Source organism: Nomia melanderi, chromosome 9, assembly GCF_051020985.1.
Source record: "Nomia melanderi isolate GNS246 chromosome 9, iyNomMela1, whole genome shotgun sequence".
Classification (NCBI taxonomy): domain Eukaryota; kingdom Metazoa; phylum Arthropoda; class Insecta; order Hymenoptera; family Halictidae; genus Nomia; species Nomia melanderi.
Window position 1 is genome coordinate 8,905,374 of NC_135007.1, and position 16,925 is coordinate 8,922,298.

General features: G+C 34.7%; 2 protein-coding genes and 1 long non-coding RNA gene across 4 annotated transcripts in view; 2 read left to right on the plus strand and 1 right to left on the minus strand.

Annotated features, from left to right (window-relative positions):
• Positions 1-9,845, plus strand: part of tna (Zinc finger MIZ domain-containing protein tonalli) — a 27,006-nt gene extending 17,161 nt beyond the window's left edge. For both annotated transcript variants that reach the window (XM_076370904.1, XM_031978566.2), the window contains exons 2-10: positions 3,492-3,774; positions 4,021-4,344; positions 4,549-5,188; positions 5,551-5,897; positions 5,987-6,172; positions 6,413-6,555; positions 6,638-7,127; positions 7,224-7,457; positions 7,577-9,845. In XM_076370904.1, the coding sequence (XP_076227019.1) occupies positions 3,685-3,774; positions 4,021-4,344; positions 4,549-5,188; positions 5,551-5,897; positions 5,987-6,172; positions 6,413-6,555; positions 6,638-7,127; positions 7,224-7,457; positions 7,577-7,714 (2,592 nt within the window). In that variant the 5' untranslated portion in view covers positions 3,492-3,684 and the 3' untranslated portion in view covers positions 7,715-9,845. The remainder of the gene's footprint in view (positions 1-3,491; positions 3,775-4,020; positions 4,345-4,548; positions 5,189-5,550; positions 5,898-5,986; positions 6,173-6,412; positions 6,556-6,637; positions 7,128-7,223; positions 7,458-7,576) is intronic.
• LOC116427810 (uncharacterized) lies at positions 7,343-12,421 on the minus strand. Its single transcript, XR_004235158.2, has 4 exons — positions 12,334-12,421; positions 10,582-10,693; positions 7,557-7,704; positions 7,343-7,484 (listed from the first exon to the last, which is right to left on the minus strand). It is a non-coding gene; the product is annotated as an uncharacterized LOC116427810 (long non-coding RNA).
• A 1,154-nt stretch (positions 12,422-13,575) lies between these two features.
• LOC116427803 (caspase-1) lies at positions 13,576-16,817 on the plus strand. Its single transcript, XM_031978571.2, has 4 exons — positions 13,576-13,727; positions 14,173-14,432; positions 14,554-14,859; positions 14,938-16,817. The coding sequence occupies exons 1-4, from the start codon at positions 13,651-13,653 to the stop codon at positions 15,186-15,188; spliced, it is 894 nt and encodes a 297-aa protein (XP_031834431.1). The 5' UTR covers positions 13,576-13,650; the 3' UTR covers positions 15,189-16,817.
• Positions 16,818-16,925: the final 108 nt, after the last annotated feature.

Consider the following 16,925-nt stretch of genomic DNA (forward strand, 5'->3'; position numbering starts at 1 on the left):
CGTTAGAGGACATTCAAATGAAACAGACTAGAGTAAAAATTTTAATACAGTATCGTCTAATTTTTGTTTTGTATTTAATGTAGCAGCATGTTTGAAAAATTTTTAATTAATTCTACTTTTACGGGACCGTAAAAATATGAACGCACGTACACGCGGACCCGCGATCTGATAATATTAGGAAAATTCAATTTCTGTTCTTATGTTTTGTTTAATTCAGCCTGTAGACCTCGGGATTTCCATAATCGTTACCAGTGTGAATATAACCCGCTCGTTATCGACGAAGTACCTTTATGAGGAATTTCGCCGCGGCTGTATATCTGGTATTGATTTTGCGATAATGGTAATGATAATCGAATACGCGTGTACAAACGAATCTGCACTCGTATATCGAGCCGTGGTAGACTACTAAGCGCGAGAATGATTTCGTTCACAGACAGCAGAGTGCGATAAATGGAATTTTTGGCGTGCAAGCATTACCGATGTTTTTGTGTCTTAATATGCTTGACGCGTTCGCTGGTGACGTATAAAGAATTTGCAGAAGTCAATCAAATTTTTTAAAAATACTTATAAATGTTTTTGTGCTTGTACAATTACGGGGAATCGAGAAAGAATACTGATCTCAGGAGTGTATATGTATATAACATATCATTTTCGCAGAATTATTATAACTTAAGCCTTATATAAGAAATATTATCACGACTATTAAAGTAAACTCAAAGGACCCGACAGAAATATTCGAAGGACAACGTCAAAAAAAGCTTCCTATTGACAGTTTGAACAATGTCCTCAAATGTATCCGTTTATAAACACCCTATATACGGGCACACGCGTGTGCACGCATGTATAGACGCACGGACGACAGTGTAAGTAAACGTGCCCCCACTACCTCGAACGCGTTGAATTCGACGGAGAGGCTATTATTCGGAATTTGTTTTTGTTCGATGCGCCATAATCGTGTCTCGAGGACACTACGAGCGGAAAAGGCTCTCTTTCGTTCGGGCAACGAGAGGAGACGCCCCTCTCTTTCTCTCGCACTCTTTCTCTCTTCCGTTGACTTTGAAAACTGGCAGGGTCAAACCGAGTGTCGAAAAAAGTTATTTAGCAATGGTTAACGAGATCCACTGATCCTTGCCTCTTTGGTTTTCTAGTTCTAATAATCGGATGATGTTCCCTTCCTTGCTCGGTCGTAACGGCTTTGAACGGATGACGTTATCAAATATGGCGGGATACTTTTAATGTCGTCAGTAGAATAGGGATCTTTATGTACTTACAATGTATTCTTTTATTTTACTTTTATTCGTAGAAATAATTTAAATCTTTGAGACGAATAAAATATACTACGGAAATGATAATTTATGTAAAAATCCACAATACAGTTATTAGCATGAAAACGACCAATACTTTAACATTTAATTATTCAATAATAATATGCTCTATATTTGAAGAACATAATTGTATTTTAGTCGATTTTACTTGTAAGGAAGTAAAATTTCTAATAGATAAAGAAAATTGATATAGTTACATAGCTAAAGTATTGAAAAATAATTGAACACAAGAAGTTACGGGTATTTGAATGCTGAGGAGCTTCGGAAAACTGCGTACAGAGGGAGCCAGCGCGCTGCGAAATCCATTGAACGCTATCCATTTAAATTAGACAGATCCGTGGATCCCTTTAAGCTTTAAATTGAAGGGCGCCGATGCTTTTGTTTCTTTCGACATACATCACCGCTCAGTTTTACGAATATCGGCGAGCACGCGCAGCACTCGGCCCTGTGCCACGTGGTAACGCGATCTCACGGCAGACACGCCGCGTTGCGCTCTTTTACGTGATTCCCCGAGTTTCGAGGTTCGCGTAGAACAATGGTCATCGTACACCCTGCCCGTAACTTCTTCCACGTTTCCGTGTAATTTTCCCTCGAATCACATTGGGCGTTCTAACTTCAATTACCGCATAATAACTACGGTCTACCGTGTAGTACTCGACTTCCTTCCATTTATAGTATTATAAATTCCATTTTACTTTTCCATTGGGACTTTACTCACGCATAATGGCGCAAGATTCACGAACGTATTATTCCGAGGTTGGAAAAATCCATCCGTACGGTAGCCAAGTATCGAATTCTAATAGCAGAACACGTTCTCCGGTTCAGCTAAATAAAGACTCGATGCATCGGTCAGAAACATTCGAAGATATATACAAATTGAACGGGTGCGAATACACGAATACGGAGATTCGGATGGAACGAGGACGCTCGGCGAGAGTATTTTTTGTGGAGGAAAGATTTGGACGGCCGTGTCCTATTTATGGAATATAGAGGGTGGGTTGAAGACGCCGCATCGTCGAGATTTTTTCACTGTGAATGCGTCGGGCAAGACGAAAACGATCGAACGCCAAGCGTTCCCCGACTGCGATTGCACCGGCAAGCGGTGTTTGTAGCAGAACGGTATTATAGAGCGCAGCTACGGTGTGTGAATAGCGAGCACGTGCATTTCCCACAGAAAACCAATAGGGGCCTTGGCCAGCTGGGAATATGAACGGTGCGCGGGGTTCGGTCTGTCTTTCGGTCTTTTGGGGTTCGCGCGTTCTCGAACGGGGATAGAAACGAGAATACTACTCGAACGAACAATATTCGGGGCCCTGAATATATCGATGGAAGGGCACCATATTACAAAGCGTTGCCTCGTTCGACTTCCCGTACCGGTACGTGCTACGAAAATGAACGCTATCAAATCGACATTTAATTCAGAACGTTTCGTGAATCCAAATCGAAACATCGATCGGCGAACAAATTGGTATTGTTTCTGTGGGGCGCCGACGCGTTCCAAGTGGCTTTTCCCTGTTCTCGCTTATCTCTCCCCTTTTTACAAGTCCGCGATAAGAGTTTTACGCGGTGATTCAAATCGGCGAAGGTTGGTCTATCGGAAATTGCAACGTAGAAACAGAAGCGTGCCTATAGCCTTTTTCACTGTTTGTCGGCGATTGTTTTCGCGATCGAATATTAATGAACCGGTATTAGTAACTGTCGATTTAGGTACGGTTCGGCCAGAGTTGCCGCGCATCGTGCGATTTAAGCTGATGACCTTCTCAAATAATTCAGCAGTCATGAATAACTGTCGTATATTATCGCTGCACTGCAGAAAATAGAGAACGTTGCGATACAATCGATTACTCGTACGGAACCGTTCGAACACGAATTTGACCTACAAAGCGATATCTATATTGCAACTCGCATCGATGTGTGTCTGGCCCGTTACTGAATTCATTTATCGCGAACCGTTTCGAATTACCAGCTCCGATTGATAAAAACCGTCGTCCAGTTATTATTACAACTTTATTACCGTTTATCTGGACGTGTGATTCCACGGTAACAGCTGTTTACCTGTTCTCCGCCGAGTTAGAAATCGTTTGTTATTTTAGAGAATAGAATGTTCAATAGGTACTCGATATGTTTGAACTGGTTTAAACGGGACTTCTGATTTGTCTGTTTCAGCACCCCGGTAATCGGTGAATTGCCTGAGCCGCACGACACTTGGTCGTTGTCGTTTTTCCCGAAATTGGCAGCAAGAACAACATCAACAACGGCGGCGCTCGGCGTTGGGGTGCAGCCCGTGTTATCAGCCGGCTATCATAGCGCGGTGCCACCCCAGAACGGGGGTGGTGGTTCGACATTTAGTGCCGCGGCGATGGTGGCAGCTGCCACCGCTACGGCCACCGCCACTGCCAGCGTGGTGGCCATGCAGGACCGCCAAGACATCCCCTCGCAATTCAATCAGGTAAAGTTTCTTACATCATCTTGAACTCTATCTATGGTTGCAGTAAACACGATTTTACGATTGTTTCGTTATGTTGCTTAATCTCTGTATCTATTTGTTGCCAATTTATTTATACTTGCAATACTCGTCACTGATCTGCTTTTACAACACTGTGTTCGAATAGAAATTAATCTCAGTAATGTTTAGTTTCAGTAATGTACTAAGTTCTACGAATGTTAAAAATAATTGATATTAATTCTATCGTAGATGCAGAGCCAACATGGAATCCCCCACCAAACGTACAACGCAGGGTACGCCCAAAGAGGACCAATGGCCGGAATGGGGCCAGTCGGGATGAGCAATTTCAATAGCATGGGCACGATGAGCCCAATGCACTCTATGAATTCCATGAATTCGATGAACAGTATGAATGGCATGAACTCGATGAATCCTATGTCGATGGGAGGTATGAACGGTATGACTGGTATGAACGCGATGACACCCATGAACTCCATGAGTAACATGGGTAACATGGGCATGAACAATATGATGGGACCTAACAACATGCAGATGAACAAAATGAGCATGCAGGTACGTTCATCGCTTTAAACTGTCATAAATTGAAGTAGCAAAAGCTGATCCTACTCCCAGTTTCTACATGTTTTTAAGCCTTTTCACTATTGGAAGCGTGCCGAGAGTGCAACAATCTAAATAACTAATTCTTCTTTAACTTCCGTATCATTAACTCCTGCTAAAAGCATCCAAGGTTATTCAAAGTGATCTTCATATTTCCAGGCTCAACCCCACCAAGGCTATCCAAGGAGATTAGCGCCTTACCCCAACCCCGCGATGCACATGACGCAGAAGAGGCAACAGGGTCCTTACGCTGGCCCGAATCCAGCTGCGATGCAGCCGAACTTCAACGGTATGGCGACGTCGCAGTATCCGACCAATTACCCAGCGGCAGCGAGGCCGAACTTTCCCCAGTATCAGCCGATGCAGAGCATGAATCCCACGGCCGCCGGCTTCGGGCCCAACACGATGATACGGAGCACGAACATGAGGCAAGCCGCGCCGTCTTACAACACCACTGCTCAGGCGGCGGCGACCAGCCAATACTACGGTAGCAACGGTATACCGGTTAGCATGGGACCTACCACTGTTGGCAATCAATTCGTCGGTCATCAACCGAACACGGGATACGCTGGTGGTGCATCCTCGTACGGGGCGAGCGCCGCGGTGACCAGTCAGTACCAACAGGACGTGGCGGCGATGAGAACGACGGGCGCGGGGAGTTTGAATTATCAACACAGTCCTATCCCCGGAAACCCGACTCCGCCGCTCACGCCTGCCACCAGCATGCCCCCTTACATTAGTCCGAATCCAGACATTAAACCTAACTTCAATGAGATGAAGTCACCAGTTAACCTTCAGAGTGAGTTCGCTTTTCGTTTGTCGAGTTGATTGATCGGCTGAAACCAGTGATGTCCAAACTGAGATCCAGTGTTCGAGTATCTTGCTCTGTATTCGTTTCTCCAGTAGTTAAAAAATATTGTAAACGGAAGAAATTTTGTAATTTCTGTAAAAACAAAACTAGATGACAAGAATACTTTACCTGAATATTGTTAGCGTTGAGAATAAACATCTTTGCCGTTACTTGTCGCGCTATATGATACCTATCCAATCAGAACGTTTCAGAAAAGATACTGTCACCTGTGGACATCACTGTCTTAGACACTTGTAGGGAGATATTGATATCCTATATGCTAATGGAATATTTTGATTGTCAAATCGCAGAGGACGACGAACTAAGATTAACATTCCCAGTGAGGGATGGCATCATTCTTCCACCCTTCCGCTTAGAACACAATTTGGCTGTAAGCAATCACGTATTCCAACTGAAGTCCACGGTGCACCAAACGTTAATGTGGCGATCGGATCTTGAACTACAGCTCAAGTGTTTCCATCATGAGGATAGGCAAATGAATACGAATTGGCCGGCGAGCGTACAAGTTTCCGTGAACGCTACGCCGCTAGTTATCGATCGTGGTGAGAATAAAACGTCTCATAAGCCCTTATACCTGAAGGACGTGTGTCAACCGGGAAGGAACACGATACAAATCACCGTCTCGGCGTGTTGTTGTGTAAGATTTGATTTTTGCAATAAATTACGCTTTCGCAAAAGGTGCACAACCGGACAATGGAATTGATTGGTCATTTTTCTTTCTTACAGTCGCATTTGTTCGTGCTTCAATTAGTCCATCGGCCAAGCGTGCGAAGTGTGCTCCATGGATTACTACGCAAAAGGCTACTTACAGCAGAACATTGTATAACAAAAATCAAACGGAATTTCAGTAATACTATTTCAAATAATGGAATACAATCGGAGAAAGACGTGGTGGAACAAACAGCACTTAAGGTGAGACACATTTCGTAATATAGTACTGTGTTTGTATCATAAAATTTATGATCACAATCTTGCCTGATCACCAACCACATTTTTATCTCTTTCAATATTAAATATGATTCCATAACTATTTCGTATACAATTTATATATAATTAATAACTATTTCGTATACAAACGCTATTTTTTATTGAAATGTTGAATCATTTGTTTGCAATTGATTCATTCTTATTCATATCATTCTTACATTACAGGTATCTTTAAAATGTCCTATCACTTTTAAACGTATTACACTGCCAGCAAGAGGACACGATTGCAAGCACATACAATGCTTCGATTTGGAGTCGTACCTACAATTAAATTGTGAAAGAGGATCTTGGAGGTGTCCTGTGTGCACGTAAGTTGATTTACAGTTCAATGATATTCAATCTAACTCCATTTATTAATTAATAAACTAACGTTACGTACACTTATTACAGAAAACCTGCGCAATTGGAAGGTCTGGAGGTCGACCAATATATGTGGGGCATTTTGAACACTTTAAATACTGCAGAAGTAGAAGAGGTAACGATAGACTCCATGGCGAATTGGAAGCCAGCTAAAAACATGAGCGGTATTAAATCGGAAGAGGAAAGCGATTGCAAGAGAATGACCAAGGCAATGTCACCTGGAAGTATGAACATGCCCACTATGAATAATTGGGATATGAACCAGGCAATGAGTCCGTACATACCGCCTGACATGAGCAGCATCGTGAGCGGCTCTATGATGAACAATACGCAATCCACTTATACAAACAACAACATTAACCATAGAAATTCGTCGGGTGGATCCTTCGATATTAATTCCGGAACGAATACGAACGCCAGTAACGATTATTCTAACGGAACGGGGCCTCTTTCGCACTTGAACGAATCGGTTAATTCTCTAGATCCTCTCAACGCTATGGAAAAATCGCTGAACGATCAGGTAGATTAAAAATTTCAAGTTACTACGCCTGTAAACTATTCTGTAACACTATAAAATATTCTATGAAGTAGTACATGCCCGTTTTGCACGTTTCAGATGCCCCACACACCACACACACCACATACTCCTCACACACCTCACACACCGGGTGGTGGTAATAGTGGGCCACCTAGTGTTCCTCCTGCATCTCAGGAATCTACGGGGAATCATAACACGTCTGGTAGTACGAGTACAAACATTAATAATGATACTGCAGATATACCATCAGATTTAAATTTCGATCCAGCTGCAGTGATAGATGGCGAGGGCACAGGTCAGGAAGCATTGAATGTAAGTACTTCTTTGTATTCTTCTTCTCTGTTGCAAATCAATAAACTGAGAATTGAACGTTTCAATTCTTACTAAATGTCGGTTCTGTATAATACTAACCATACTATCTTATGTTACAGCTCTTGCCAGACAATGTTGTAGATCCGATGGAACTACTTTCATACTTAGATCCACCAGATCTGAATACCCCTCCCAGCAGCGGCGCTAGCAGTGGAAACCCCTCATCTAGTGATGACATATTGGCACTCTTCGAATAAAAGATAGAAACAAGGAATCTGTTAGAGAAATAATCAAATCAAGACCCTGACATTCAGGAACAAAAAAAAAATAAAGAAGGCAGGTTTGCATATTCTTACTACAAATATATTTCGAATTCAGACGAAAATACTTGTAGTGGCGGATGTCAAAGCATATTGGGGTCACACTGTGGGTGCTTTCACCTAATTCAATGGTACAAACAATCTTAGCTCTAATTATATAATATTCCTATTGACGAAGTTAGGGCATATTATTAGATTTAAAGGAAGAAGAAAATGTGAAACAATGACTTTTAATTAAATAGCGGAAAACGAAGCACCACCGTAGCGTGCTTGTTTGTAAAGATGTTATTGCACGGTTTACGTTTTTTAGTCCTTGATATTGGGAATTTTCATTTCCAATAGCGACGCGTTCTAACATTGTGCCGGGCATATGTTCCAGAACTGATTCACCGAGTACCACAATTATATTAATTGTGTTCAAATGAAGGTAAATACGAATTTTTTAATACCAAATGTAGAGCAATCTTTTCCATATGAAGTTTTACATACGGATTAAGATTACAAACGTATTTGTTTGATACAATAAATGTGCGATACGATTGACGAACTTATACACAACATATATTTTATATACATTGCCATTTGGTCCACCTTTTTATTCGGAAATAAGTTTTACACGGACAATATTCAGAAAACGTACTGAAATGTTCATGTCGATTCATGTTAATTCAATAGATAAACCCAACACACTTTTTGTCATTGAATTTTTAAAAATCGTATAGCACATTTACAAGGGTTTTACATGAAAATATGGGCCTTGGAGCTCAACATCTGCACAATATTGACATAATTTTAAGAAAGAAAAACGATCATTCTTAGAGTACCTTCTGAAGCGTAAACGTTCTTAATGGATTTATGATTTTGGAATATTTGCTTGACAAAATGTGCTGTGCTACTTCAAAGGCTTCAATTTGAGAACAAAATTTCCCTGCAATACGATCTTTACCTCAAATACCGGTCTACTCGCATTCAAGGCTATGATGGACCTACATCACAACAGAATTACAAGTGTACAGTAACTTTTGTAAATAAGTTTTAATCGAAAATAGATAAGGCGTTCATCTGTTGTGAATCACCCTGCTTATTGATGGATATAGCGCATATAGTGTTCCTTTCCTCTAGATAATTAGTAACAACAGATGAAAAAAATACAATAATCGAGGGCATATCGGGCTTCACACTGGATACTACGTAATATCTCAAATGGTGTATCTTCTAAGTTTTTGATTCAATGCAAACATGTATTTTATTCTGTGAGGAAACAACTTTTATTTTCAGTAGGGTGTAATTAAAAACTAGTAAAGATTGTAAAAAATAAAGTTCTTAACTGATAACTTTAAACATGCAACAAAATGTAAAATCTCTGAAGATACACCAGAAACATTTGTGTGCACAATTTATTTTCATTTTTTAAATAGAAATGATACTCCTTTTATAATTCTATCTACAACAAATAAATTAATAGATTATTTATTTTATTTTATCCAAAATGTAAAAGAACTTTCTTGAAAGCTAAATCAATTAAATTAATGATTCTATGAAACTGTAGAACCATTTAATAATACAATACAACAAATCAAATTTCATAAATGAATCAAACTTTATAAGTAATGAATGTATACAGAAATAATTTCCATACAGATGGTACGAAAATAAAGATGATTGGATCAGCATAAAAAAATTAATTCTGTGATCACCGCACACTTAAAAAAACAATTAATTTCTAATTTGGTGAAAATTCAATTCAATTATTTATATGATATACTGCCAGAGTGATACCGCCCATAGCCCCCCGCTTGCGTAGTAGTTATTACATTTGTATCTTTTGTGATTAAAAGAGAAGATATACTTAAAGTGATTCATGTAGATTATACAAATTTTATATAAAAATGTATTTATATTCCAGTGTGCAACACTAGCGCACATTGAAGGATTAGATGCGGTCAAGTTTCTATTCGTATAACTACTATAACATTATTAAAAATAGGATAATAATATTAATTATACTAAGCGCGACTACTGTATATTATCTGTATATATGATAAATAGATATAATAATATAAGAAAAGTGGCAGATACTTATTGGCCAGTTATAATAGTAAAATGATTATCTTAATAATGTCTCAGAACCAAAACATACAAGCATTGTATGAAAATACTTTAAAACTAGAAAATGTAACATGTAAATGGCTGCAGGATCATAACAGTTCAATTATTGCACTGTTATTTCTGATAGAATTATTACTTACTTATTAAAGACATAATTATCTAAAAAAAAGTTTATTCAAACCATAAGCTTTACTTAGGATTGCCAAGAAGTAGGCATACGCAACATCATTGCGTTTGTAAATAGGCAATGTCTACCTATACCTACCTAATAATACCCTAAAATACACAGTACATGGTCTTGGTTTATGAGTTGTAGAGGTTTATAAATATCTGATGCTATAGAGTAAACCTACTATTTTTCCAGGAATATCAATACACAAATTATAAAATAAAATTTGAATGAATAAGAACTCTGAGTACCAAATCTATTGTTATCATTTACAACTTTATAATTAAAATATATAAATAACTGCACAAATGAATTACATTCATTGTATTAAATATAGATAATTTTATATTGCAAAGATATTAAGAATGAAATGAAACATCATGAAGAGGAGAAAAATAGTGTTATTAAATAGTAAATATTATTACATTACGCATTTATATTAAATGGGGTTTCTTTTTTTAATATGAATTTTAATTTCATGGAATTTCAGATTATTATAAATCTCTACAACCTTATGATTACATACCTATTTATCTCTTGTTAAGAGGCCTATCATTCGATCCCACAGTGCGCTACTGAGAACACTTAAACGATCAAAGGTCATGTATGTTGTCTTATCCAAGGCCTGAAGAACTGCACTAAGAAAATAAAATATTTTCATGTAACATAACACAGGCTGTACCTTCTTATGGCAAACTTACCATGTCTGACAAACTAAGTAAAACACAGACTATTTAAAGAAATAACAGGTATTTGCGGATAATCAATATTTTCACTTTGTTGTTATTGCTATATCAGATATTGTTTAACAGAGTTCATAAAAAATTTGATGTAGTTTAGGTACCGTTAATTGGTTGGAAATATTGTATAAATTTTAGATATCGTAGAATTAATTATCAAAATGGATATGGACCAAGCTTTGATTATATAAAGAATTTTTAAAAATTGATAAAATTGTGAAAATTTTAAATATCAATTACATTTTTCATGTATTTTGAGTATGCAAAGATTACTTTAATAGATTCATAAGTATTAAATCACTATTTCTACCTTCAATGTTATCAATGGGAATCAAAATTGAAAATATTGAATATCCAAAATAAATAAATAAAATTGCAATCTGTGCATAAAAAACAACTGAAATACATTTTCTTAAATTGAATTTTGAATTTGAAATATTTCCTTGAGTATATGATTACTATAGCCAATTGTACTATATGATAAAAATTACAGTAGACAGATAGATAAGAAAGGTCTAATGTATGATGAATTAATTTAATATATTAATACAGACATCTAGCAAAAAGAAAAGTTTCAAATTCAACATTGAATGCAATAAATTAAATGATCAAATTTCTTTGCCCCTGCAACAACGTTTTTATACTAATAAATGCTTTTATAAATTTACTTAAAATTACTATCTATCAAATTTTCATAGTTCATATCAAAATCTCATAGATAAGTAATAATGTTTCATCAGTCAATACAAAAACTGATTGTCTTTGCATTTATCACAATCGCCATAAGTGACTGGTACAGACTTGTGTAAATTAATACAAAAAGTGTGTGTTACAAAAAAATGAACACAAATATCATTGGTTACATTCACATAAAAAAATTTTAATACATAAAGACCAGTTTATAATATGTATGACAGACACTACATTGTTTCTCAATATCAGTTAGAAACATTCAATAAAAAAGTCATAAAATATTGAAAGCTTGTACCATTCTTAGATCATTTTTCCTATGATCTGACCATTTAAAAGAAATATATTTTTAAAAATATGAACTGTTGCAATACTATATACATAAAATTATAATGGTACATAATATGGAAATCATCAGAATTTGCATAATGGCACGAATATTACAAAAATTAGTCATGTACCAAATAAATAGGTAGATTATTTTTTATGGCATTATTAATAATAGATTTTTATAGTATAATAAGATATTCAATTTGTTTTGACAGTAAAATCTATTTTGCTTGTTATATGTCCATAAATTACACAACATTTATAATTCATAATTTAATATAATTTAAAAATTTATTAGCAATAGATTACTACTATCTGCTGTAAAATATAGTTAAATATTTTCAAAATTTTATTATCAAAAGTATTAAGAATTTTCGTCGAAATTGCAGTTAAAATTTTAAAGGTAGGTATAAATAATATATGATATCTACAAATTACCAATCTATATTCATTTTTCCTACAACACCAACGTTCATAAATTTTTCGTTATAAAATCACTGCACACGAAATGTTAGTACCTGTACTGCCAATACTGTAGGAACTTCAATTGGATATTTCACAAATAATAATTAATAAATCATGTTGGAAAGCAAAATTTACTAGAATATACCTCGTGTATGATAATACTAACTACAGAAATACAATTTTTGGCTGTACTTCCGAAAACCCGACAGATCCAATGGGACTGAAATTTTGCAGATAGCTTCCTTTTAAGCAAGAACAATGTTTGCGAGAAGGACTTTTGGCAAATTTTAAAGATAAAACAAAATTTTGTGAGAAAATGTTTTACCACTATAATGTCATTCCCTATGTTACCGTTGTAATATAGAACAAAACCACCGTTTCACGATGCGTACTACGTAAGTATTTCAAGCTTGTGCGCATACACGACTTAAATCTTAAGTCTGTGTCGCATAGCAACCAACCAAATAACTGATTAAATGTTTCTTTGTTTTCAACAATGCATTTGAATTGTTGACAATAAGTATGATATATTTCAACTAAGTCTCAATCAACCATCATACGATATCACAGCACAAGCTATTTACTATTAATGCCTTACTAAAATATACAGCGGTTGACAGGTTAAATGTTATGTATATAGATCCCCAGATTTACTGGTAAAAGAAAGAAATCTATCAGCTTTGCCTTTGTCGTTTTTTTCACCTACTTAACGATTATTGCTTGTTTATAAAAATCAATTATCAGGGAATTTGATTAGGTTTCTTATAAATCCTTTGAACTTGCTTACTGAAAATGTTATACATCTATTTACTCTATTAATAAAATTAAATATTAATCGAGAATATGGTAAACTATAATTATTGTTTAGTAAGGTTAATACTAAGGACTTTAATTAATAATTAATATTAGTAAAACCATATATAATTTTAGTTAATAATTAATATTTGATTTTTTAAATTAAACACTAAATAATATAATTGTACTGATCTAACGACTTTTTATTTAGATTTATCGTTACATCCATATAAAGAAATAAAACATGATTAAAATTCCTTTTAATCAATAATTGTTAATAAATAATGTGGTATCTAAAAAATTTTATAAATACTACAATATTGGTGAAAATATACTATATTTACAGTATGTATTGAATACCGCGATGTAAGAGAAAGGGTTTTCATTTCAACTGGTAATTCCTGGATTGTGAAGTAGAGTGGAGAACTATTTTGACCATTGGTGTATGTGCGTTACGACGCGCATTTGAAGTGCGTCACTATTCGTACTTTCTGCGTCAGGAAATTGTGATTTGAGTGCATTTTTACACTAATATTTTTCTTTCTTGTTTTGAAAATCTTGTCAAAAGCAGGACCATGTGTTCAACAGAGGCTGATTCTAACGATAGTAATATAATTAGTAATGATGTGGGAGATGCTTTCGGATGTTCCAGGTATGTTCGAAATATGCTTGAAAGTATATAGTCAATAATTATTATATTGAAAGAATGTTGATGTTTTCGATATTTCTGCGTTATTTTCTGTGTAACATGTGAATGAACCAATAAACATAACGTGATTGCATGAAACTATTTTAACCTTAATTAAGATTATCTATTTTGTTTATTGTTTGAGAATGCCTTTGATTACTCACATGTCATATATTATGTGACAATAGAGCAAGGAACGTCAATATAAATAGATAAATTATTATCATTTCTTAAACAATAATAAAGATATGTTAATAATGTTGAAATACAAACGAACATTATCTAAAGCATTCATTATTCATTAGAAAAATAGATAATCTATAAATTCTTAAAATTATGTTATTCCCATCTTATGTTTTAATATTTAGTTAAATATACCCAGATATTAGGCATGCTCTTTCTTTTACAGAAACAGCGTCAGTCCCCTCATTGGCCCTTTACAAACGGCACCCACAGAACGTTATGCCACACATTACAACATGAATCACTCAAAACGTGGATTAGCTATTATTTTTAATCATGAATTTTTCACTATTGCACATCTCAAACCTAGATCTGGAACAAATGTGGATTGTGAAAATCTTGTTAATACATTAAAAAATCTTGGTTTCGAAGTAAATGATTTTCATAATTCAACATATAGAGATATAGTGAGAAATTTAGAAAGAGGTACTTAGTCGATGTTTTACCCTTTTATAATTTTAAACTTCCTTTTTGAGTTTGAGATTTTAATGTTCAAGGGAAGATGCATTGAACACATTTTTAAAAAACCACGATTTCGATTTTACAGTTGCCAGTATGGACCATTCTCAACATGACTGTCTAATTGTAGCTATATTAAGCCATGGAGAATTAGGATTATTGTATGCTCACGACACTTCGTACAAGCCTGATTCTATTTGGGGTCATTTTACAGCTGATAAGTGTCCAACATTAATAGGGAAACCAAAATTATTTTTTATACAAGCTTGTCAAGGAGATAAATTGGATGGTGGTGTAACACTGAAAGATCGTACTGAAACTGATGGTCAACCAGCTTCTTCATTTCGTATACCATCTCATGCAGACTTTTTAATTGCTTATTCTACCATACCAGGTATATATTTTTTAAAAGTTATAAATAAATGTTGTAACTAAATTTTTAAGAATTACCAAAATTATATTCAAACTACAGGATTTTATTCTTGGAGAAATACTACTCGTGGTTCTTGGTTTATGCAAGCACTGTGCTCAGAATTACGTGAAAACGGTACTCGATACGATATACTGACTTTGCTCACATTTGTATGCCAGAGAGTTTCTATTGATTTCGAGTCCAATACTCCTGACAACATAACAATGCACCAACAGAAACAAATACCATGTATTACATCAATGCTAACTCGCTTGGTAAAATTTACATTCCCGAAAAATGGATTGGTGTAGTCGTTTTATACATGAGATTGTATGTACCTTTATTGCAACGATCGCACTATTGTTGAGAGTTAAATGGTGATATTTTGTCTATGCTACTCTCGTTTTATAGTGTGATTAAAGTGCATAGCATTTAAAAGATAGCATTTATTACATACACAAACTGCCATTATATTCTGCAAAACTTGCCCTAGAGGACAAAGCATTATAGCAATACTATATAATACATTTTATAGTATACATAAAGTTTTGTATTCATACAATTTAAGAACAAATTTTATAAAGCTTATATCTTTCACAGGATTTATACTTAGATATTTGTATGAATATAATCTCTATTTGTAAACTTCAGTCATTTTTAAGCCATTATATGAAGTTGGAATGAATGTAATAACGGTCATATAAAAGTTTATCAGAATATACTCAGCATATTAGAATAAGTGAAGTATGAAGTAAGTACAAATGCAAAATAAAAGTAAGTTGGCAGTGTTATACTATTGCTCGTTTGCTTCAAAAGTGACACCACCATACTTATAACATTCTGAAAAAACGGGTTTGTACGTTTTGAATCATAATTTTGTAAGAATGTTGTACTCACATGCAAATTGGCATGATATTAAACTGTAACAAAAGTACTATATCATTATCATTCAGTGTTGTGAATTTATAAGAAATGTTTTTTTCTATATCAATAACACAAAAAACATTAAATTTCGAGTTGTGTCATTATTGCAGCGAAGAAGTGATATATAATAAGAATTGATTGCCTTTGTGATTGCTGCTTTCAAGCAAAATTTGATAGGTAATTTGTATACTACCTACGCCGTTGTAACGTATGTTTACAAAAATGTATTTTTTAGCCATCATGAAAGCAGTTTAAGAAATTAATACATATAATCTGCTTATTGCTTTGTACAAAATGTCGAGATGACAAAACTTGTGTCTTTACATAACAAGCAATAGCCTATCTTACATTTAAAAAAAATGAAATATTTTCAATTTAGTATTAAACGTAATATTACTTGCCTGATTAAAGTAGTTGTGATTATATAAGGTGCAATTACAACGAATATTCAAGTTTTATCTGTCGTTAAAAAAGAGAAAAAATAACTTATGCTCTATGTAATTAGATCATTAGAAAATGCAATATGCACATACTTTTGGAATTGTCAGCTGGAATATAAAATGTTATGTGGCTTCGTAGTTTGAAATATAATCGTAAATGAAATAGATTAGTATGTGAAGAAAAAAGTGCGATGTTACCATGACCAAAATTACTATATTTATAAAGAAATGGCATTAGTATAAATCTATGAAAAGTTTCGATATGGTGATATAACAGTCTTTCATAAGAAAAGTATGCAATTCTTAAATACTTACTAATTCAATTATATAATTTTAATGTTACTTTTGATTGTTTAACTCCTATATCTTTATTGCTGCATTTAAGTACGTAGTGTGATTTATAGAAAGTACTTGATTCGAAAATGATTGTTGTCCTCATATTATGTGAAATACATTGTTCCTTATTGTAGCAATTTTCAGTATAATCTTTCAATGTATTAGAGTCTATTACTTAATGTTATAAAGTAATTGCTCAACGATATAAAACGATGTTGCGAAATATTTACAATATTTATTGTAAATTGTGATAAAAGTATGTGCTGATAATACATGCTTCAGGCATTACAGCATTTTGTATGAAATTTCATGCAATACTATAATATAATCTAAAATTTTTTAATATCT

Coding starts and splice junctions, on each gene's coding strand:
- LOC116427803 (XM_031978571.2), top strand. CDS start 13,651: ATGTGTTCAACAGAGGCTGATTCTAACGATAGTAATATAATTAGTAAT. Junction 13,728..14,172: donor GATGCTTTCGGATGTTCCAG/GTATGTTCGAAA, acceptor TTTCTTTTACAG/AAACAGCGTCAGTCCCCTCA. Junction 14,433..14,553: donor AGTGAGAAATTTAGAAAGAG/GTACTTAGTCGA, acceptor TCGATTTTACAG/TTGCCAGTATGGACCATTCT.